The 22,650-nt window shown below is 52.8% G+C and overlaps 1 protein-coding gene across 4 annotated transcripts in view; it reads left to right on the top strand.

The window, feature by feature from the left end:
• Arhgap23 (Rho GTPase activating protein 23) overlaps positions 1 to 22,650 on the top strand; it is a 71,819-nt gene that overhangs the window by 3,534 nt on the left and 45,635 nt on the right. For 3 of the 4 annotated variants that reach the window (XM_071603234.1, XM_027924727.2, XM_071603235.1), the window contains exon 2: positions 21,421 to 21,582. In XM_071603234.1, the coding sequence (XP_071459335.1) occupies positions 21,421 to 21,582 (162 nt within the window). Of the gene's footprint in view, positions 1 to 17,949; positions 18,140 to 21,420; positions 21,583 to 22,650 lie in introns of those variants that run through there. The other variant, XM_071603236.1, reaches the window with a different exon arrangement.

The raw sequence follows: 22,650 nt of genomic DNA on the forward strand, positions 1-22,650 counted from the left end.
CCCTAGCATTGTGACCATTCACTTACATGTCAGTGTCACCCATCAGACTGGAAAAATAATAGTAGCGACATGTACATAGTGCTTACCACTAGGTAGGTACGTTACCATCATCCTGTTTGACAGGATGATGAAGAAACTGGCACAAAGAAGTTACATGGCTTCCTAAGACCTCACAACAAGTAACTGGCAGAGTGAGGACTTGACCATGCCTCTTGAATGAACATCATTCCAAGTGGCTTCCATGGGTCATGTTTGTCTTGTTGTCCACAGAGGCCTGGCATCCTCCCAGTACTCAGAGAATGTTTGTTGACAGACTGACTGACTGAATTCATGAACAATGGCTCAGTGTATGGCAAAGCCACAGCCTCCTGTAACCTAACCCTTTGGAAGTCAGTGGGCCTGGGATTCTTTTTGTTTTGTTTTTATTTTGGTACTGGGGATGAAACCCTGGGGCACTCTATCATTGAGCTAGTTCCCCAGCCATTTTTACTTTTTCTTTTGAGACAGTCTTAATAAGTTGCCCAGGGTGGCCTTGAACTTGTGATCTTCCTGCCTTGGCTCCTGAGTCTCTGGGATGACAGGTGTGAGCTACCGTGCCTGGGGCTGGGGTCTTGGAAGGCGGCCTGGGATGCTTCACTGAGCAAGGAGGGAGGAAGGACTCTCTCCCCTGCCCTTGTTACCTCTGCTCTCTGAGTCTTACAAAAGCCACCCAGGGCTCTCCCAGTCTCCTGGCTTCTCTCTTGTTCTTCCCTCATCTCTTCCCCTGAAGTTTTCAGGAGATGGCGCTAACGAATGGGCCTGTGGGAAAAGACTACAGGTTGTATCAAAGAGGCCTTTTCCTTTTTCAGTTCTTTGGTCCTGAAATGTTCAGTTTCAACACATCACCTTGTGGTGGAAGGTTCTGTCAAGCTGGAGTGGCCTGAGTGGTTTGGGGCAGGGCCCCTCATAGTTGTTAATTCTTTTAGTTTATCTTTGTGGAGCTCCAGATGGAACCCAGGGCCTTGTGAGTACTGGGCAGGGGCTCTACCACCGAGCCACATCCCTGGCTCATGCCATCAGTTCTCTGTCCTACACCAGGTTCAGTCAGCTTCAGTCCTAAACTTTAGGCCCAGGGACATCCCCTTCCATCTCCTCCAAGTCTTAACGCACCTGGGCAGGTGCCCTGTTCCTTTTTGCTCCCCTCTCACTGGTTTGAATTAACATCAGTCAGTCACTATCCCCAGGCCACAGTTCATCTGCTGATAAAGGCTGATGGGGATCTGGCAAGGACAAAAATGGGCTGTGATCCAGGCTACCTTCTGACACAGACAGGCCAGCCATGACAGATGAGTGGCCTCGTCCTGGCATGGGAGGCAGGAGCACCCTGTGGGTGAGTCTTGGGGCCCTACTTCAGCCTGCTGAGGTTCAGATTTCACTCGGCCCCTTTTTCACTGTGTGGCTTTGGACAACTTAATTGTTGTAGCCTCAGTTTTCTTATTTTTTTTTCTTTCAGTTCTAGGAATTGAACCCAGGGGTGCTCTACCACTGAACTATATTCCCAGCCCTTTTAATTTTTATTTTGAGATAGTGTCTTGCTAAATTGCCCAGGCTGGTCTCAAGCCTTCAATCCTCAGCCTTCCGAGTCACTGGGATTACAGGCATATGCCACCAAAACCAGCTTAGGCTCAGTTTTCTTATCCCTGAAAAATCCCTCAAAAGCATTGAAGAGCCAGATGAGGTGGCACACGCCAGTAATCCCAGCAACTTGAGAAGCTGAGGCAGGAGGATCACAAGTTCGAGCCTCACAACTTAGTGAGGCCCTAAGCAATTTTAACCCTGTCTTAAAATAAAATGGGGATGGGATGCAACTCAGTGGAAAAAGTACCTTTGGGTTCAATTCCTAGTACCCTCTTCCTCCAAAAAAGAAAATTATTGAGAGGACTAAGTGAGGTAGTACAGCTAATGTGACTGATATTTGGTAAGCTCAAATATTGATAGTGACTGTATTAAACAATAATCAAAGGATGGAAATAACATCACACTTTTGGTTAATATAAAGGACCCTTTATGGTCAGAAGAGGAAATGAGCAGGTCCTGGGGGTAGTGAGGCCTCCATCTTTGGAAGTGGGCAAGCTCAGGCTGGACAATGATGAGGACTCTCTACAGAAAGTTCAGGCACTGGGTGAGAGGCTGGGCACAGAAACCTTGAGGTCCCTGCTTCTGACCAGCATTGTGTGATAGGCAACTGGAGAACTATCTCCTGGTTTCTTGCCATTGGGGACCAGGTGGCAAGGGGGACAGACACCCAGCCTCTTGAGGCCTTCTAAGAGTGGCTGCTTTGGTTTGGGCTGGGTGACTCTTCAGAGGAGAAGTAGTCCTAGGAGATGGGTATGGATCTGGTGAGTGGGAGAAGACAGGGAACTATTTCAGGCCTGGAAGGGCTTGGTGGCTGAGGGGCCAAGAGGAACCTGGGTCCCTGATCCTGAAGTTGGCCCCAGGGCTGCTTCGTTATCCCGTGGGCCCCAAGGGGTTGGGTGCATGGTGGTGGGGATGGGGAAATTAGGAGTTCCCTCTTCCCCACCCCCAGCCTCTCCTGAAGAGGGACCAGGGCTACTCCCTATGGCAAAGAGCCCGGGCCTGTGAGGAGCGGAACTGGGGAAAGAAAGCCTTCTTATGCCCAGTGCATTTGGGGGCGTCCGAGGGTCGGGGGAACAGTGGGGCCTTTGTCCCCAGCTGCCAGGAATCTGGCCGAGGAACCAGCCCTAGGTCTGGCTGGGCCTTCCACAAGCAGGTCCTCTTTGAACTGACCCTTTCAAAGCTCACCCTGAATCTCTGGGAAGAGAGACAAGCTGGGGCAAGGCAAAGGGATGACAGAGCCCCGGTGCTGGCCTCAGTGAGGCGGGCAGGCCAGCAGGAGGCATATGGGTCAGAGGAATGTGGCGGCTGGGGGAACATGTGGGAGCCATGTGGGAGGACAACCACCCGGGGTCTTGGCCACGTGGTGGTCAGCGTAGGGAAGAGCAGAGTTCATTTTGGCTCTGAGCCTGATTTCTATCAGTGTCCAGTGTGATTCTGTTGATGCTGGGCTCCTGAACTTGCAGCTGCTGCTTCTTGGTTCATGTCCTCAAGGGGCGCAAGAGCTCCTGGAGGAGTTGGGGGACTTGGAGCCCTGGGGGGAGGAGGAGGGTGGGGACCTGACCCATCTGGATGCTCCTCAGCGCCTTCGAAGGGCTGGAAAGGGTGATTGAATGGAGACCTCCACCCTCCACCACAGCTTCCTCATTTTCAATGTGGAGAAACTGGATTATTTTGCAAAAGAGAGGGAGGGAAGACGGGGTCATGTCTTTGTGTATTTCAACTGGAGGAACGTGGATACCAGCCTGCCCCTGCCTCCTCATTTGCCCTATGAAGGCCCCTATAGAAAGATTAAGCCCAGGGGATTGGGGCAAAGGAGAGGGTCAGGCAAAGGTGGAAGGAACAGAGAAAAGCAGGGAGGCAAAGGTCTCTCCATGCTGACCTGCTGCTGTGAGGCCAGGAAGAGGGGGAGGAAGGAGTAGTTTTCTGTTGGTGGGTTCCCAGAGTTTGAGGAGGAAGGGCACCTCTGGGATTTGGAGCTGAGCAGGGAACAGGGGAGCCTTAGGCAGCCCAGGTGAGAACCCTGCTTCACCCTGATGCTGTTTTCTAGTTTATGCCCCCACAGCCCATCTCTCCTCGGCATCGTGATACTGTACAGTCACGCGCCATGTCACCTTTCCATCAGTGAGATAATACCGTGTTTGTATGTTGATAGTCCCGAGAGATTATATCGCTTGGTGACGTTCCAGATGCCTTGTTTTGTGTAAGTACAGTCTGATGTTCACATGGTGATGAAATCACCCAGTGATTCCCAGAACATAGCCCCGTCATTAAGTGATGCATGACTGTCCTTGCTGTACTTGGGAAGAGTCTTCTAATCCCCCTTTTGTCTTCCAGAGGCATGCCCCCCCTCCACTGTCCTTCTTCCCCAAGAGTGGGGGAGGAGCTGCGGGCATGAGGGTGGAGGCTTGGGGGGCTGGGGGCTACTCTGGTGCTCCCTTCTGTCTTGTGCTGGCATTTGCAGAGCTGCGCCCTCATTAGCTCTAATGGAGCCTAGCCCCGAGCCCCTCCAACCTGCTGCACCTGAGGAGTGTTGCAGGGGCAGCTGAGGTTGGGCCCAGAGCCCCGGGGAGGGGGAACACAGGGAATAGGGCCATACTACTAGGCTGGGGCTGCTGGTGAGAGGGAGAAAGCTCCTCTTCCTTCCCCACTTGGCCTTTTCCTCCTTCAGTGGCTTCCAGAGACTCAGGTCCCCAGTGCTAAGGAAAGATTGATCTAAGAGACCAGGTGTCGCCTGGGGGTGCTGAGAGCATTCCCAGGCAGGGCTGGTATAAGGACTCCCTCCTGCTCTCTCCCTAATTCCAGCCAGGGCAGTATAGGAGGCAGCAGTGTGGGTAAGTCAGTGCCTGAGCCAGCTCTTAGAGCAAAAGGGTCTTTAGTGGGTGGGTGACCTTGACTCCCATCACCTCCTATTCCAGGTACTTTCTGGCTCCTGAAGCCTGGATGAATGAGACCCAGCCCTGCCCTCACAGTGTTCCTTTTCTGCTTTTCCTACTGCCCCAAAGCCAGACAAAAACTCTCCACTCAGGCTTTATAAACATGGCTTGTGAGACTGCATTTCCACTACCTGCCAATTCAGAATGCTCCCCGGGGCTCCCCTTCCCCAAATGTTCATGTCAGAAAGGTCTCATCTGCCTGGGGAGACAGTCTCAGGCCTGCAGATACAGGCTGCTGTCTTCCTGTGATGTCGTGTGAGCCAGAATATGGTCACAAAATGTTAACTAAAGTTTAAAGATGGAAGCAGAGTCACTGAGTCGAATTGCCATAGAGGTTGGTTAAAAAGCATTTGGTGATATGATTAATCTCCTTTCCTCATCTCCTCTTTCCAAGTCTATATTTAATTTGAGGATCCCCCCCGCTCTGTGTTGGAGATCAAACCCAGTGCATTTCACATGCTAGGCAAGTGCTCTGCTTCTGAACTACACCCCCATCCCCACAAGTTGAGAATTCTTTTTTTTTTTGAATACCGGAATTGAACTCAGGAGCACACAACCACTGAGCCACATCACCAGCCCTTTTTTGTATTTTATTTAGAGACAGGGTCTCACTGAGTTGCCTAGCACCTCCCTGTTACTGAGGCTGGCTTTGAACTCACAATCCTCCTGCCTCAGCCTCCCAAGCAGCTTTGGGATTACAGGCGTGAGCCCCTGTACCTGGCTCCACATTGAGAATTCTTTAGTGAAACACCTTCTGATCAATGTTCAAGGACCATCATGGAGTGATTACATATTTACAGACGCATGAACAAAGATCTTAAGAGGGTAAATAACTTCAATCAAGGTCATCTGAATTTAAAACCGGGTCCCAATTAGGTGTAATGGCACACACCTGTAATCCCAACTACTTGGGAGGCTGAGGCAGGTGGATTGTAAATTTGAGGCCAGCCTCAGCAGCTCAGTGAGAACTTTTCTCAAAAGGAAAAAATAAAAAGATAATGATAGAGTGCCCCTGTGTTCAATTTCAAGTACCACAAAAACCAACAAATAAATAAATACTAAAATGGGATAAAATGAAATAAAACAAAACTGGGCCTTTCTGAATACTAAGCCTGTCCTTGTGGTCTCTGCTCTATTCCTTGATAAGAAAGAACCTGGGAGAACATTGCCCACCCCAGAATGGTGGACCTACCTCTCGTGAGATGAGCCCTGAAATTCAAGTAGGGGTGGGCATAATGAAGGAGAGGGGAAGATGTGATCAATGGTGAATGTAGAGTATGATTATGTTCTGCTTCTCTGTGAGTCCGTGTGCAGTTTGGGGTTTGCTCTTGAGTAGTATGGAGGACCCCAGGGTTCTATCAGTCATCATGGACTGAGCCCTTCCTACTTTGAGATGCTCCAGCTCTGCGGATAAGAGACTTCACTGAGGAGATGAAGCTTGCCAATGCTTGAGAGATGTTTGCTGGGAGGTCCTAACAGACATTAGTAACTTGGCCAAGGACACAGCTAGAAATTGGGACTGAGTTGGGACTCAAACCCAGGTTGCTCCTAATCCTGTTTAGGAATCCCCCCACACCCCCTACACTGAGGATTGAACTCGGGATGTCATGCATGCTAATGCGTGCTCTGCCACTGAACTATATCCACAGCCCATGTTTAGGAACTTTTTTTTTTCCCCCCAGCACTGGTGATTGAACCCAGGGACACTCTACCACTGAGCTATACCCCCCAACCCTCTTTATTGTTTATTTTGAGACAAAGTCTTGCTAAATTACTTCAGACCTAACTAAGTTTCTGAGGCTGGTCTTGAACTTGTGATCCTCTTGCCTCAATTTCCCAAATGGTTGGGATCACAGGTGTGCCCTACCACACCTGGCTGTGTTTGGGAACTTTTTTGAGGGCAGTGCAGGGGAGGCACCCGGGATTGAACTCAGGGGCACTCGACCACTGAGCCACATCCCCAGCCCTATTTTGTATTTTTTAATTTAGGGGCAGAGTCTCACTGACTTGCTTAGCACCTCCCTTTTGCTGAACCTGGTTTTGAAGTCTCAATCCTCCTGCCTAAGCCTCCCAAGCCGCTGGGATTACAGGCGTGTGCCACGGTGCCTCGCTTGAGTAGGAACTTTTAAACACTATGCTCTACGGTTCCTTTATTTCATGCATGTCTTATCTCTTTGTTCTTTATGAAGTCAGGAGCTGCCTTTATTAATTTTTAAAGTCCTTTTGTGGACTGCTGTACCAGGTTTGTTTAGTGACTGCCATGTGCTAGGCATTCAGACTGAGTCCTCTCAAATATTGCTTTTATAGCTGAGGAGACTGAGGCTTGGAGAGGGAAAGAACTTGACCAGGATCACCCAGGTGAGACCTGAACTCTGCCTGGATTCTTTGACTTCTTTCCCTAGTGTCCTGTCATGTCCATCCCCTGCCTAGTGCCAGGCCCTTGGTGACGCCCAGTCAGCAGACCCAGAATGAGAGGAAGGGGAACATGGCTTTGACATTACTGATTTGTTTGAGGGCACACAAGAGCAGGGCCGGGTCGTATTGTGTCTCCTGCTTCTGAGCTCAACTTGTGTCCCATTGTGGTCAGTGATGAGGAAAAGGGACTAGGGCAGCTGTGATTTGTCAAGCGCCCAGTTGTGTATCAGAACTGGTAGCTTCAGAAAGTGAGTCTGACTCATGATGCTGGGGGGGTCAGGGATGGTGTCCTAAGGAGGCAGAGCCTACTAGGGCATTGACAGAATGAGGGGATCCCAGAAACCATACTGCATGGTTGGGATTTCAGCCATGAATGACCAGAAGAGATCTCCAGGCTTGGGAAATGCAGCCACGCTGGGGTAGCAGGGGCCTGCCTGGTGACCCAGGGCTGGGCACTGCCTTTTGTTGAATGCCAACTCTGCCCACGTTCCAGGACTGGCAGGGATCCTCCAATCAGAGATGCCTGCAGCTCTTTATTTGTGTCTCATTTGCATGACCACACCCTTCATCCCCCAGCTCAGCTCCCATCCCCAGAAGTGCGCTTCCTAGGCACCCGGTGCAAAGCCCGCCTGGGAAGGTGGGGTGGGGGCTGCGGGAAGGGCGCCCTGGGCTGCGAGCCTGGCGGCACTATTCATAGCTCAGGGGCCGGCGTACTTCGCATACTTGGAGTTTCTGCCGTCTGGGCGGCTCGTCCTCCTCCCCCTCCGCTCCTCTCTCTTCTTTTCCCCTCTCCCCTCCCCACCGCCACCTTCTCTCCCACCTTGACGCTCTCAGCCAATTTTCTTGAAATCTCAAGTCCTAGCGGCCACATCGTGGCTGAGTGCGCATAAGGAAACCGAGGTCCCGGAGAAGGGCGTGCCTTCGGGCCCCTCCTAGAGGAAGAAACTGGTAGCAGTGAGGCATGAGATAAGGTGGCCAAGAGCCCTGGCCCTGCCAGAGTACCGCACGGAGACACACCTATGTGTCTTCTGTGTCACTAGCTATGGGACTCTGGCAAATTCCTCAGGTTGAGAGTTGGGGAAGCTGTTCAGAAACTGTCAGGCTGAGCTGTAGCGGGTAGGAGATCAGCTACAGGCAGACGGGAGCCTGGATGTGGTGGGCAAACCCTGAGTCCCAGGACAGGGGTGTGGCATGTTTGAGCCCCAGCAAGAACGGCCAGGTGGCTGGAGGGGGCCACTGGGGTGAGGCACAGAGCTACAGGGGAGAAAGCAGCGGCTCTTCTCTCCCTTGTCCTTACTTCCTCGTTCCAGGACCCCTACTTCTGCACAAATTCCTGCTGAGGAAGGAGTGGGGGTGCAAAGAGTGGAAGCCCCCTGCTCCAGGTAGACCCTCCTGGGTGCTCCAGGTAGACTCTCCTGGGGAGTCACCTCCCACTGACAGGCTTCTTCATTCCCTTATGTTCAGAAACAGTGTGCTGTGCCCTCCTGTGCTCTGTGCTTGGTCCTTGGCAAAGCAAGCATGGTCCTGGCCCTCCAGGACTCAAGGCTGACGGGGAGATATTGGTCAAATAGCCTCATAAATGCATAAGCACTAACGGACATGGTGGCACACAATTGTAATCCCAGCTACTCAGGAGGCTGAGGCAGGAGGACCATATGTTGAAGAGCAACTTAAAGAGACCCTGTCTCAAAATAAAATAGAACCAGTGCTGGGTGCAATGGTACACACCTGTAATCCCAGAGTCTTGGGAGGCTGAGGCAGGAGGATCACGAGTTCAAAGCCAGCCTCAGCAAAAGTGAGGCACTTAGCAACTCAGTGAGACCCTGTCTCTGAATAAAATACAACATAGGGCTGGGGATGTGGCTTAGTGGCTAAGCACCCTGGGTTCAATCACTGGCACCAAATAATAATATAATAATAAGTAAAAAATAAATTAAATTTAAAAAGAAGGGCTAGGGATAAAACTCAGAGGTAGAGTGCTTATCTAGTGTGCTAGGCTCTGGGTTAAATTTCCAATACTGGAAAAAAAGAAAAAAATATGTAAACACTGATAATGAGAGAGTGTGCCAGGACCTAACCTGGTCTGAGGAATTGTATCTGGGATGTATCTTTGTATCTGAGCTGTATTTTTGCTGAGAGTTCTAGGTTGGGCAACAGTGAGACTGCCCCTTGGTGAGATAGGGAAGGAGTTGGAGAAGGTAAAACAGCATTCCAGAAATAACATGTGCAAAGGACCTGAGGCTGGAAGGTCTGCCTAGTCCTCACAAGAACTGGAGGAAGCCAGGGTGGCCAGAGCATGGAGAAAGGGGGAGTAGTGGGTGTGGAGGCTGGAGGCGTGTCCCACAGAGCCTGGTAGTCATAATAGTAAAAAAAAAAAAAAAAAAAAATCATTGGACTGTCAAAGACCAGAGGGTGTCACACAGAGCAGCTTGGTTGGAGTAAGGTGGTGAAGTAAAGAAATACGTAGGCTTGGGAGACATTGGGAAGCAGAGCCTTCCTGATGCTGGGACATAGGACTGGCGCAGTGAATCTCCTCATTTATTAGTTCTTAGAATATGTTCCTGGTAACTTGGCCAGGCTACTCTCCCTGCCTTTATTTTGTAATTGAACAAATAAGAAAATCCGTGTGAGCTTGAGTGATGATCTTGATGTCCCACAACCAGAAAAGGAACAGAGCCAGTAATACTGGCAAGTGTGGCCCTTTCTCAATGCTGGGACAGCAGGCCTTAGCTACCTCCTATCCTGACCCCTCCATCCCCTGTGGGTGAGCCTGGTGTTCTTACCTAGCCCTGGACTGGGTGGGGGCCAAGAGGTCCAGGCAATGGGAAGGCTGTTTTAAGAGCCTTCTGCTGTTGACAAGGTAGTGCCTGATACATAGCAAGCACTCGGTTGTCTATTTATTCTTTTTTTGGGGGGAGGGGGGTGCTGGGATTGAATTTAGGGGCACTCGATCACTGAACCACAGCCCCAACCCTGTTTTGTATTTTATTTAGAGAGGAGCTCACTGAGTTGCTTAGCACCTTGCCATTGCTGAGGCTGGCTTTGAACTTGGGATCCTCCTGCCTCAGCCTCACAAACTGCTGAGATTACAGGCGTGCATCACCACACCCACATCAGTTTTCTATCTCTATTGTGCCAGGTATGGGACCAGGCAAGCTGATGCAGGGGTTTGGGTGTGGGCCAGAGACGATGTGTCTGTCCTTTTCTGACGACAGAGCCTAGCCTAGAAGCCATCCCAGCTCCCACCTGCAGAGCCACCATCCCCTTTATCTTTTCAGCTGCTTCTGCTGCATCACAGTTTGGATTAGGGGGAGGTTCAGTTCACAGGTAGGGCCATGTGTGAAGGGGAACCTGGGCAGGTCAGGCAGAGCTAGGGTGAGGGGGTGGGTGGTTTCAGGGGTGGGGCTGAGAGCCTCTCCTTGCAGGGAGCCCCATGTGCCCTGGGGGAGACTTTCGGAATCTGCTGAAACCTGCCCAGGGAGGGAATGTGGTCTCAGCTTGACTAGGACTGAGCTGAAAGAAACCAGTGGGTGCACCTGTTGCCTCTGCCCAGGTGGTCAAATAATAGGAAGAACTTCTCGAGGGGGACCAAAGTGTGCTTCACATGCAGAGTTCTCAGCCTCCTCTGAACTGAGATGTCCAGCCTGGGGAATGGATGTGATGATTTGGGAGAAGCATCATCACAAGCAATCTCCTGCCTCTGGAAATAACTGCCTCTTGCTCCATCTAGTCTAGACCCTAACAAGGGTCTTTGGCTTCTCCTTCAGTATATCTGGACCAAAGAGAGACCCCAAGTTTCCACAGATGATCTATGCTTCTGCAGGGGACATATCTCTGTGGGAGGTGGGGAGAGGAGATGCTGGGGCTGAAGGCCTGGAGAATGCCATGTGTGGGGGGAGCATACTCAGGAATGAGAATCCCTTGCTGGAAGGGCAGAAGGTGTGCCAGAGTTGGGCCAGCAGGGGGCTCTGTGGCCCACAAACCTGCCCGCCCTACTGGCTGGATGACAAGAATGTATTCTTCAGTGTATGGCAGTTTCCTTGGAGCCTGTGAAGACAGGGACAGGTCTCTGCTGGCACACCCTTTGTGTATAAGGTACAATGGTAACTAAGCTTGTGGGGGGTTGAAACAGATGTGTGTGTGCACTCCGTGGGTTAGGTCAGGACATGGAAGAGTTTGTATCTCCCTCCATCCAGCCTGATGGGTGATAGGCCCCCATCAATCCATAGACCTCCTGTGCAGAAGTTCAGATTTCTCCACAGCCTGGGAGCTTCTCCTGAGCAAGGATCCCTAGGACCCCGAAGATGACAATAAGAGCAGTGTGAAGGTGCAGACTGAGGGGTGGGAGGGACAGGTCCTCCAGGCAGGCAGTGTTCAGCTATCCTGGGCAAACTCTGTGGGCAGGGCCTGCTCCTGGTGCCAGGCAGAGACCTGTTCATTTGTTCCTACTCCTGCTCCCCCCTGCCCTTTAGTGCTGGGGATCGAACCCAGGGGCACTCTAATACTGAGCTACACCCCTAGCCCTTTATATTTTTTATTTTGAGACAAGGTCTCACTAAGTTGCCCAGGCTGACCTCAAACTTGTGATCTTCCTTCTTCAGCTTCCCAAGTAGCTGGGGTTACAAGTGTGCACCACTGTGGCTTCCTGATTTTTTAAATTATTTATGAGTATTTTCTATTATTTATATATTATTTATGAATATGGAATTTACTATTTCACACACCTCCCTTTATTTTTTTAACAGTGCTAGAGATTGAACCCAGAGCCTACATCCTGAGTCTGTTTTTTTTTTTTTTTCTTTATAATATATTGTAGTTGGGCACAATACCTTTATTTGTTTATTTTTATGTGGTGTTGAGAATTGAACCCAGGGCCTCACATGTGCTAGGCAACTGCTCTACCACTGAGCCCCAGCCCCAGCCCTGTTTTTTTTTTTTAAAAAAAAAAATCAGGGGCTGGGGATGTGGCTCAAGAGGTAGCGTGCTCGCCTGGCTTGCGCAGGGCACTGGGTTCGATCCTCAGCACCACATAAAATTAAAAAATAAAGATATTGTGTCCACCTAAAAAAAAATAAAAAATATTTTTTAAAAATTCATTTTTAAGTGTATAGTCATATGGCATTAAGTGTATTATGTCATTGTGCAAATGCACCACCATCCATCTCCAGAACTTTTTTCATCTTTCCAAACTGAAATTCTATAACCTTTGATTAGTAAGTCCCCATTCTCGATTCTCCCAGTCCCTGGCAACCAGCATTCTACTTTCTGTCTCTGTGGATATAAATGTCTCATTAAGTGGAATAGTACAATAATTGTCCTCTTGTGTCTGGCTGATTTCATGTAGTATGATGTGTTCCAGGCTCATCCACATTGAAGCATGTCTCAGAATTTCATTCCTTTCTAAGGCTGAATAATATCCCATTGTATGGCTCTGCCACGTTTCTATCATATGCACATACACATTTTTGTTTATCTACTTCTCCTTAGAAGTGGAATGGCTGGATCATATGGCAATTGTATATTTAATTTTTCTCCATCCACAGATAATTTTTGAAAATCACATACCACTAGAGCATATCCATTTTTTTCTTTTGCAGTACTTGAGATGGAACCCAGGGATGCTCTACCCCTGAGCTATATCCCCAGTCCTTTTTATTTTTTGATTTTAAGATAGAGTCTCGCCAAGCTGACCAGATTGGCTTTGAACTTGTCATCCTCTTGCCTCAGCTTCCTGAGTGGCTAGGATTACAGGTGTGTGCCACTGTACCTTAACAATCCATTTTTGAAAATCAAATCTTTAGAGATCTGTCGGTCCAGTGGAGGGTACTGAGCCATGCCCTGGAGCGGTCTCCAATCTGGGGGAAAAACGTAGGCCATGCATGCCTTCCAGGAGACCCAAGAGTGATGTTTGGTGGGTGGAGAGAGCTCTCATTCTTAGGGAGCTCCCAGTCTGAGGGGGGAGGCATAGCCTCTTCCATTTGGGGAGTGCACAGACAGGCCCAGAGACTGAAATGGACATACAGAGGGCCTAAGACTGCCCAGAAACTGCTGGGTGGAGTGAACTGGGGTGGAGAGGGTCTGGGGCGGGCTCTGTCCCACGGCCGCCTGTGGTTGCCCAGCAATGACCCTGGTGTTTACTTTGTGGCTGGCTCCAGGCTCACCCTCTCCTGCAAGTGCTCATTTCCCACCATGAGCAAAGATGCTCCCCTTTGGTCTCCCCTCCCTCGGCGTCCTTCAGGCGGCCACCAGCCCTCCTGTTGGGTGGAGGTCCAGCCAGTCTGGCACTTTTGCCATGCTCCTTGCCTGCTAGGAGCAGCCTTATCCTGAGTTCTCATGTCAGCCCACTCTTCCCATGCTCCCCAAAGGCCTGTAAGCCAGGACTCTGGGTTTGCAGAAGTTCTACTGCTCTGAACAGGAAGCTCCTGAGGATCTGGGTGCTTGGGAGGCATTGGCATGGCAGGAGCCTGTGGGAGACTGGGATTGGAGGGAGGTGTGGCGATGTCTGTGCCAATGACTTTGCCTGGGTCTGTGAGTGCCTGGGTGTCTGGATAAAAGTGTGACTGGGTGTGAGACAGTGATCATCCAAAAGGCAATCGAAACCCCTGGCATTTATTAAATCCCTACTATGTGCTCTGGGCCTGTGCTATGGCTTTGACTTAATCCTCCCAATGACCTTTAAGGTGGAAGGCAGTACCATCGCCATTTTATTGGTGAAGAGTCAAGGATCAAAGAGGTTGGGTAACACACCAGGGTCTCACAGCTAAAGAAGGTGGAGACTGGGACACAGGCCCTGGGGTCTTGGACTCCAGAGTACTCCAGAGGCCACTGCTAACCACTATTTGGGATTGTCTCAGCCCCACCCCAAGATGGTGGTGGGATGTCTCACATGATAGGTAACTACCTCTGCCCAGCCTTCTTTGGCTCTGACCCACTTTGAGGGAGAGGGAGTGGAATGTCACATCCTATCCTAACCCAGGGCAGGAGTGGCCCTAGAAGGGGAGAGCATGGGGTCTGTGGAGACCATTTGAACCATCCACTGCCCACTGGTCAGGCCCAGAGCAGTGTCTCAAGCTCTCATGATGCAGGGTTTTGTGCACATTGAGGCTGCTGGGGAGGCAGGCTTGCTTGGCCGGCTCATCAGCTTGGCCTGTTGGGGCATGTCAGGTGGGAGCCTGTAGCCAGCAGTGCTGGGAACCAGGCATCTGAATGGGGGTAAAGGGTGGAGGAGGGCTGAGGAGGCGGCTGCCCTTGAGGGAGGAGACTGGGGCAGGGGTCAGAAGCGTGGGCAGGAGGGCATGTGCTGGGTATTGCAGGCCTGCATGCTTGGGATGGCACAGCTGGTGGGTTTGCCCTGTCTGTGTGTGAGGTCATGGGGTGGTTAGGAGTTGGTGTTTGGTGGTGTTGGAGACCAGTTGGAGCTTCATCAATTCTGGATGATTCTTTGGGGATGGGAGTATTGTTGGTCACCTTGTGGTTTGGGGACTACATTCTAGGAGAAGGCGCTGAGCAAGCCAGAGGAAGGAAAAGCAGGCTGAGTTAACCCTGAACCCCTCTCTTCTGCTTCCTGAATCACACTCCCTGTGGCAGTATCAGTTTCCCTTTTTGTCATATCCCTGCCCTCCGGCTCCAGGATGTTCTCCTCCCCTTCCCCAGTTCCCGGTTGCCTGGCTCCCCATGGCAATTGCAGGCTTTGGCTCCTCCAAGCAAGCCCCCCTCTCCTGGGAGGCCTGGGCCCACCCTCACACTCTTCCCAGAGGGAAGAGGCCCTGAGACTGATGGAAGGACTCGCTTGGTGGAGGCCAAAGCAGCTGGCTGGGGGGCCTGAGTCTGGAACTTAAAGACTCCTAAAGGTTTTAGGACCTGGAAGACATTCCTGAAAGAACTATAAAAGTCTCGGAAAGAGGGCAGGGACTGAGACTGCCTTAGTCTCCAAGGTGTCCCAGCTTCTGACAGGAGCAACACCACTCAAAGTGTGATTGAAAGGATTAGCAAGAGGGTGATGGAAAGAGATCTGGGTTAGGGGTTAGAACCCTGTGACAGGATCCCAGCTTCATAAAAGTGAGGCCTTGAACCAATCACTTCTCCTCTTTGAGCCTCAGTTTCTGTAACTAAAAAATGGGTATTAAGAATAATCCCTGGAAATCCAGTGTTTAGAGTACAGGTCAAATGAGAACAAGTGAAAGTAGCTTCCAGTATTAAAGGGTGATATCTCTTTGGGAGATAGGGAAGACCAGCATGGGATGCCTTCCATTTGGGGGTGCAGCCTCTAAGCCACTTCCCAGGGACCCTTAGAAGAAGAGGTTGAACATATTTTGCAAGCTGGACAAACTAGTGGGGGATGGGAGAGACTGCTCAGCTGGGTAGTTCCTGATGGGGGGGAGGAAGCTGGGCAGGGTGTGGGGGGAGGACTCGCTGGGCAGGAAGGCTTGGAATAGAATCTCAGCTACGCCTGGTATTTCCCAGCCCTTGGCCCCCTCCCCCATGGCCCTCTGGGGCCCACCCCACATTCCTTTCCCAGAGGAAATGGGGGGAGGGAGCTGGCTCCACAGCCCTAGAGGATCATTTATTCAAACCATGTACCATCTTTGAGGCCCTACTGTGTGCACCCACACCCTCCAGAAGGAAGTCCCTGCTGAAGCAGCTGGTTGGAGGAGGTACGGTGCCCTGGGGGAATCTGTTGCTTTCATCGCCAGGCCTTTCTGCCCCTGCCAGCTCAGAGGGCAGGAGGCGGACATGGTATATGGCTCATCAGTTCAAGCTCCCCGTAGGCATAGCACAGAAACCTCAGGCCCCATTTCCACCTCTCTCCTTCCTGCAGCCTCCAGAACCCTCTGCAGTCTTGATAATATTCTAATCTTGAGGCATAAGCAGCACATGTTGGTGCATGGGTCACAAGAGGCGACAGTCCTTCACTTCCTTAGGTCTAGAGAATGGATTGCAGCAAGAGAAAAGATGGCTGAGGGGCCGGGAGAGGGTGGGGATGGAGATCCTGTGTCTTTGCTGTCCCTGACTACCCTCGATGTCCCTGACTCTGGTCCTTTCCCGCTTGCCCCCTAAGTCTCCTGACTCAGCTGTGGGCAGCCTTGCTCTTCCCGTAGGGCTTCCGCCAGGGTGGGGGTGGGGGTCCAGCTCCTGCATGGGGCCCACAAGCAGCAAACAGGAAACAGGAGAACAAAACCGCTCCCTGGCTGACACAGGGACCGCCCCAGGCCTCACCATTACCCTTCCGCCTCTCTGTCTCCCTCAGTGATCCCTCAGTGATCCTACCCACCCCAGGGTCCTCCCTCTATCTCCCCTCCTCTCCCTCCACCTCCCCTCTGCTCCCTCCGTCCCCACTCTCTTCTCTCCCACTGCTCCAAGTTCACCTTCCTCCTTTTCCTCCCTTAACCCCTCCACCTCCCCTTCCCTTTCTAGACCAAGTACCTCTCTTGGGCCACCATCCTGGCAGGTCTTCCCTGGAACAGTGGATGACAGGATGGGGGTGGGAAGAGGGAGTCCGACTCTTGGGTTTCCCTTTTGGTAGCTCCTCCCAAAAGGCTCAAGCCTGTGACTCTTCCTCTCAGACTCCTCCTAGATTTGGGAGCGGGATGGGTTGGAGCCATACCCATTCCTTGGCCACTGGCTAGGATTCCCCAGTAAGATCCAAAGTAGAAATGAGTGGCTTTGGGGTTGGTGGCCCTGTACTGTCATAGCAAACAGTGTTCTTGGGTCTTGTTTTCTTCTCTACAAATTGGGCCACAGCAATGGCCCTGGGTCACAGTGAGTGGCTGTAGTGACAAGCATGTTGTTTATAAACAGTCAAGTGTGATAGAAATGGTGGTGATGATTCCACACACACTAGCCAAAGCCCCTGCCAGCCCACCCCAGAAAGGGGAGAGGGCCTGGGAAAAGAGAGAGAGCCAGGACAGGGGAGGAGGCCAGGGCCTGGCACTCACATGGGGCTTCCTGTCTGACACATTTGGAAGGTGGGCTAGGGGCCAGCTTGGAGTCCATTGTGGGCTCAGTGGTGGTCCCTCTGCTACAGCTAATGGGCAGGGGTCCTAGGGAAGATGCATGGAACAGTTCCCCATGGAAGTGAGGGGATGGGGGCTCCACTTGTAGCCTTGGGGTGTACCTAATCACTTTGGCATGGGGTGTAGAGTGGGCACAGTGCTCTGTGCTGGGCAGTGTATGTGAGAGACCTGAGTGGACGTGACAGAGATGCATGGAGGAGTGCGGTCTGCAGGAAGTGCCTGTCAACCAGCTGACTGCATGGGGTGGGTAGATGGGGTCTATGGGGTCTGTTGGGGTCTGGTGTACCTTCAGGAAAATAGTGGGTATGCTGACCAGTGTGTTTCTGTGGGGTATGTGGACAGAGGGTATCAGGGGGATAGGTGCGTGGCGCAGCCTGTACGAAGAAGGGAGGATGTTGACGTGTGTGCAGCTCTGTGAGGCACCTGCAGTGCACGTGTGAATGTGCTTCTCTGGGAGTATGAAGCTGGCTGTGTGAGTGTGTACTGAAGTGTTCAAGGTGTGTGGTTTGGGTAGTGTGTGAGTTTTTGTGTGCGCGGGAGAGTGTCGTCTGTGAGTACGTGCATGCCTGTGCGGGGACCGTACAGTGCTTTTGGCGCGTGTGGGTGTGTGAGTGTGTGGGTGTGTGGGATCAGGGCGGCCGCGCACAGGGGCCGCCCCGGAGGGGGAGGCGTCTGCCCTGCGCTACTCGCCGGCGTGTCCCAGCTCCGGCGCCTTCAGCCAGGAGGCGCGGGAGGCGCGGCGCCGCTCCAGCCGTCCTGCCGCCATCCGCGCGGGCCGTCCGTCCCCTCGGGGCTCCGGGGCCCCGGGCCCGTGGCTCCGGGGGGCAGGCAGGGACCCCCGGGGTCCGCCTGCCGCCCGGGGGGCCGAGAACGCCTCCCGCTGGGCGCCGAGCAGCGGCCGTGGGGCCCCGCGCCACACGCCCCACTCCGGAAGCCAGGCCCGGGGCTCGCTGGGGCCGGGGCGGTGGCCGGGCACGAGGGCCCCCGCTGGCTGCGGCGCTCGTGGGCAACGCCGTGTGGCGCGTGGAGCGCGCGGGGGCCGGGGGCTGGCGCTGGGAGCGCGCCGTCGGCGTGGACTGCAGCGCCCCGGAACCGCGCTGCCTCTGGCTGCCCTACCTCCGCCACAGCGACCGCCTCGCGCCCGGTTCGCGCGGGGCCAGGGTGAGCAGGATGGGGGACTGGGGCCAGGGACGATCTTGTCAGGGCTGAGAGGCCAGCGGGTCACCCCCTTCCCTGAGACCTTACAGCGGTGTGCGCCCTGCATTCCGGGATTGAGGTCCTTGGACTGGGGAGTGTGTGAAGAGTTGAGAGATCGGGGTGAGAGTGACAAGGTTAGTGGCGTGGAGCTTTTCCAGAGGTGCTAGATGAGAATTGACAGTGTGGATGGTGGCCTCCAGTTGTCTCAGCCCTTTAGGTTTGCAAGCAGTGGAAGGATGGTAGGGACCAACTTGTCGTCTCAACTATGGGGCATCTAGGAGCGGTCAGTTAGGCACCGCTAACAGTGGTCACCACCCCACTTTCCCCCGAAAGGAACCCTGAACACGGGGCACACCGGAGTTTCCTAGTGGGCAAGGAGGCTGAGGTGGCAGAATGGGCCCCAGCAGGTAGTGAGTGCTGTCGGTGTGAGGCCGGTGGGGCTGGGGGCAGTATTTCTGATGTCCAGGATCTACCGGGCTGGTAGGGCATGAGTCACAGTGGGCACCATGCCCAGCCTGAATACTGTGCTTTCTGCAATGACCTCTTTATGCTCCTGGGGGGAGGAGCAGGACTCCTGGGTTCTAGTTCCTAGTGTTGCCAACCCACCACTCTTGCACTTGGGTCTAATCTATAGCCTAGGGCCATCTGCCTTTCTATCATTAGTTGGTATTTCTAGATGTCTCTTTCCTGACATGAGGGTGGCTGTGTTTGGAAATAGATTTGAGCCAGGGGAATTTAATCAGTAGTGTCCCTGGGCCCCCTGAGTGTTTCCCTCTTCTTCTCCTTGTCTCTGTGCCTGCATTAGAGAGATAGAGTTGGGGTTGTTTGTGAGCAAATTCAATTGCCTTTCTAATTTTCATTGCTGGGTCTTTCTGTTTTTATATCTGTCACCTCCCTTCCCCTCAGGATGAGAGCAAGATCCAGTGTTATTCCGGGTCAGAGGGGAGGAGAGGAAATATGTATGTATAATGCATGAAGGATTGCGGTTAAATCTAAGGAAGAACTTCCTATAGGGAGTTGCCTGTTCTAGCTGGGTCTGTGGTGTCTCCTCTTCAAGCTGGGGTGTGGCAGGGGGATTACTGACATTCCCAGGGGCCTAGTTGGAAGAGGTGGAGGAAGGGGGCCTGGAAGGAAAGAACAGAGGAAAGAGAGAGGCAGAGATAAGGGAGGGGGTGCCAGTTCTGCTTGGGTTAGGAGGGAACTGTGAGAGGAAGGCAAGCCCACTGTCCTGGATTACAGGCAGGTGCCCCCAGGGAGTGGCACCCCCAGGCAGCTGGCAGCTCCAGGCAGGATATGTACAGGGGAAGAGGCGGGGGGCGTGCGGGGACCTGTCCCAGCCACTTCTCATCACCGGGGCAGCTGGTGGCTTAAACCTTAATCCAGGACACTAGCAAAACAATGGGCCCTGCAAACAGCCCCAGCTCTGAGCCTGGGTGAGGGGTGGGCAGGGGGCCGCCCACACTGGGGAGGAACAGGGGTTTCTGTAGGAGGGGCAGCGGAGGGGCTGGTCCCCCAGGTCCTCTTCTCTCCCTGATCAGTTCCTTGCCAGCTCAGCAGAGATAGGAAATCCAGGGGATTTCAGAGAGCAGAATTTCCAAAGAATTTTCTCTTTGTTCCCTGGACCCCCATGGGGTGTGGGAGTCAGTGGAGGAGACTACTACTTGTGTGACAAGTAGGAGCTGATGGGACACCATTGGATTTCCTGATTCTGGCTTCCTGTACTGGGGTGGTCCAGTTTTTGCTTGGACTCTTCTGGGGATGGGGAGCACACCACCCCAAATCTGCGCCAGACTGTATTACATCTCGTATTAGATCACGTGTTAGAAACTCAGCCTCCTAGTACCTTCTACTTGGCTCTGTCATCTGGGACAAGGGCTGGGTACAAGTGCTGGCTGGGCCTCCGTGGGATGTGTGAACAGGAAGGTGGGTTGAGGCTTGGATGAACTTCTTAGCATACCTGCACTGGGGTGGCTGGTGTTTGGGGGCTTCCTCCAGCTATTGGAAGGGGAGCTTTACAATGAAGTGCAACGTCCTTTCCCCAGAACTGGGGGGCTTCTTTCCTCAGTCCCCAGCCCCCCAGTCTTTCTCCCCTTAGTGCAGGCTCCTGCTAGAGCCAAGGACTACTGAGGATGCTGAGGAGGTTGAGGGCTGCTAAGGGTATAGGGGGAGGCTTTTTGCTATTTAGGGCTTTGGCTGAGGGGTGACAGTCAGTTTCGGCTGACTGATGAGGGAGGGAGGGCGGGCAGGGGTAGGCCTCCTGGCTTTTCCTGTGGCAGCTTCTCCTTGGCTCCCTTCATCTCCATTTGGTCACCCTGTGCAATTTCTCTAATGCCCTCTGATCAGCTACTGGTCTCTGTGTCCAAGAAGAAGATCTGAAGGGAGTCTTCCTCAGACGGTCTGTCCTCCTCTGCCTTCTGCCCCAGAAACAGCCCCTTGTGCTCCACTAAAGCCTTGATTTCAGATCTTAGGGAATCCCAAGTACTTTAGCAGGTTGGAAGAGGGAACCCCCTCCTCCGCCCCCACCACTTTCCTGGGAATAAGCCAGGCCTGTGGGCTGGACTCTGGGACTTCAGGAAGTCCCTTCAGTTGTCTGATGTCCTGTCTGCTCTCTTGCAACTCTTGGTCCTCATGTGTTCCCGAAGCATATGTCTGTGTGTTTGTCTATGTGTAGGTGTGTCTCTGTGCTTTGTGCATGAGTAAGACTGTGCTTATGTGCCCGTGTGTGTGTGTCCATGTAAGCATATATGTGTGCTCATCCACGTGTGCATTTGCATGTGCACTTGTCTGTGTGTTTGTGGCATGTTCTGTCTGCACAAGCGTATGTATCAGTGTGTGTAGGTGCATGTCTGTATGTGCCCATGTCTGTGTGTATGTGTGGGTGTGTGAGAGTTGCAACTGTTCAGACAGCAGCAGGCCTCTCCTGCGCGGGAAGGCTGTGTGTGCAGCACCTGGTACATAGTAGATGCTCATCAAATGTTTGCTGAACTGAAAGAAGGCCTGGTTTACAGCCAGTTATTCCCCTAGGGGTAAAGGCATCAAGAGGAGGCTGAGGTGAAAACAAGGAAGAACTCTTGGGCTGATGATGGTGGGAGGAGAAGGAGTCGGGGGTAGGAAGAGGTCAGGCAGAAAGGCTCTCTGGGGCTTCAGACCCTGACAGTCCCTCTCAGGTCCTGGGCTGGAGGCAGGGTGCAGAGGTCTGAGGGCTGGGCACGCAGCACTCATCCTGTCTCCCTGTGCTCCCACAGCTGCCTCTGGGCCCACGAGATGGGTGCTCTCCTGGGCGCCCCCTCCCCTGGCAGGGGCCGAGGACACTGCTGCTGCACAAAAGTCTCCAGGATGGCTTTGGTTTCACCCTGCGCCACTTCATCGTGTACCCACCCGAGTCTGCCGTGCACTGCAGCCTAAAGGTATGCCCAGTTCGCCAGTGTCCTCACTGTCCCTGGGAAGCTTGATGGGGGAGGGTGATTCCTTTGCCCACTAGTCCCTCTCAGAGAAAAGGTCCTTCCTGGGACTGCTGACTCCCTTCTGCTGGGAGGAAGGCTGCTGGGAGGCTGTGCCTGCTAGGGCTGGGACAATTGTACCATGGGACAGTGGTCAGAGCTCCTAACCACTGTGGCCTGGGTCTTCTCAGGAAAAAGGATGGTGGGGAGCCATAATGCTCTCTGTCCTACCCCCCAGACCTGGTCTCTGGAAAGTGAAGAAATGCTTGGGAAGATGGAGTTCCTGGGATTCTTGTTTCTAACCTGGGTCTGCTGTCCCTATTCCCGGTCTGTGCCATCAAGGAACCTATCTCTCAACACACTTCCTTTTTTGAGGGGGTGGGTACCAGGGATTGAACCCAGAAGTGCTTAACCACATTTGGCCACATCCACATTTTGATGTGGCCAAAGAGCCACATCCTCAGCTCTTTTTTGCATTTTATTTAGAGACAGAGTCTTACTAGTAGCTTAGGATCTTGCTTGTAGCTTAGGGCTTCGATAAATTGCTGAGGCTGGCTTTGAACTCGTGATTTTCCTGTCTCAGCCTCCCAAACCATTGGGGTTACAGTTGAGTGCCACCATGCCCGCCTGGCCCAACACACTTCTGAGACCCCTCCCAGAGTGCCCCAGACCCATGTTGGCCACAGCTCTATATGCTGGAAAGGGAAGGTGGCACAGGATTTTAGTCCTTGTACAACTCCCAACTCATTGTGGGGTCCAGGCTGTCTCTCCTCCCTGGCTCTTTCTCCTGCAGTAACCTTAGGGCATGTGTTGCCTTGATCACTAGGAGCCCTTCTCACCCTAATATAAATGTCAAGTTCAGAAACCAAGCCCCCTCAGTCCAACCCAAGGCTGAGGGCTGAGAGGGAAGGGCCTGGAGAGTGCAGAGGAGTGGAGGAAGAGGGTAGAAGGTGATCTAGGCAGCAACCATGGCTCGGCACCAGGGCCCTGCCCCTTCTTCCTCCTCTTTTCTTGTAGAGGAGGAGACAGATTTAT

Source organism: Marmota flaviventris, chromosome 17, assembly GCF_047511675.1.
Source record: "Marmota flaviventris isolate mMarFla1 chromosome 17, mMarFla1.hap1, whole genome shotgun sequence".
Lineage (NCBI taxonomy): Eukaryota > Metazoa > Chordata > Mammalia > Rodentia > Sciuridae > Marmota > Marmota flaviventris.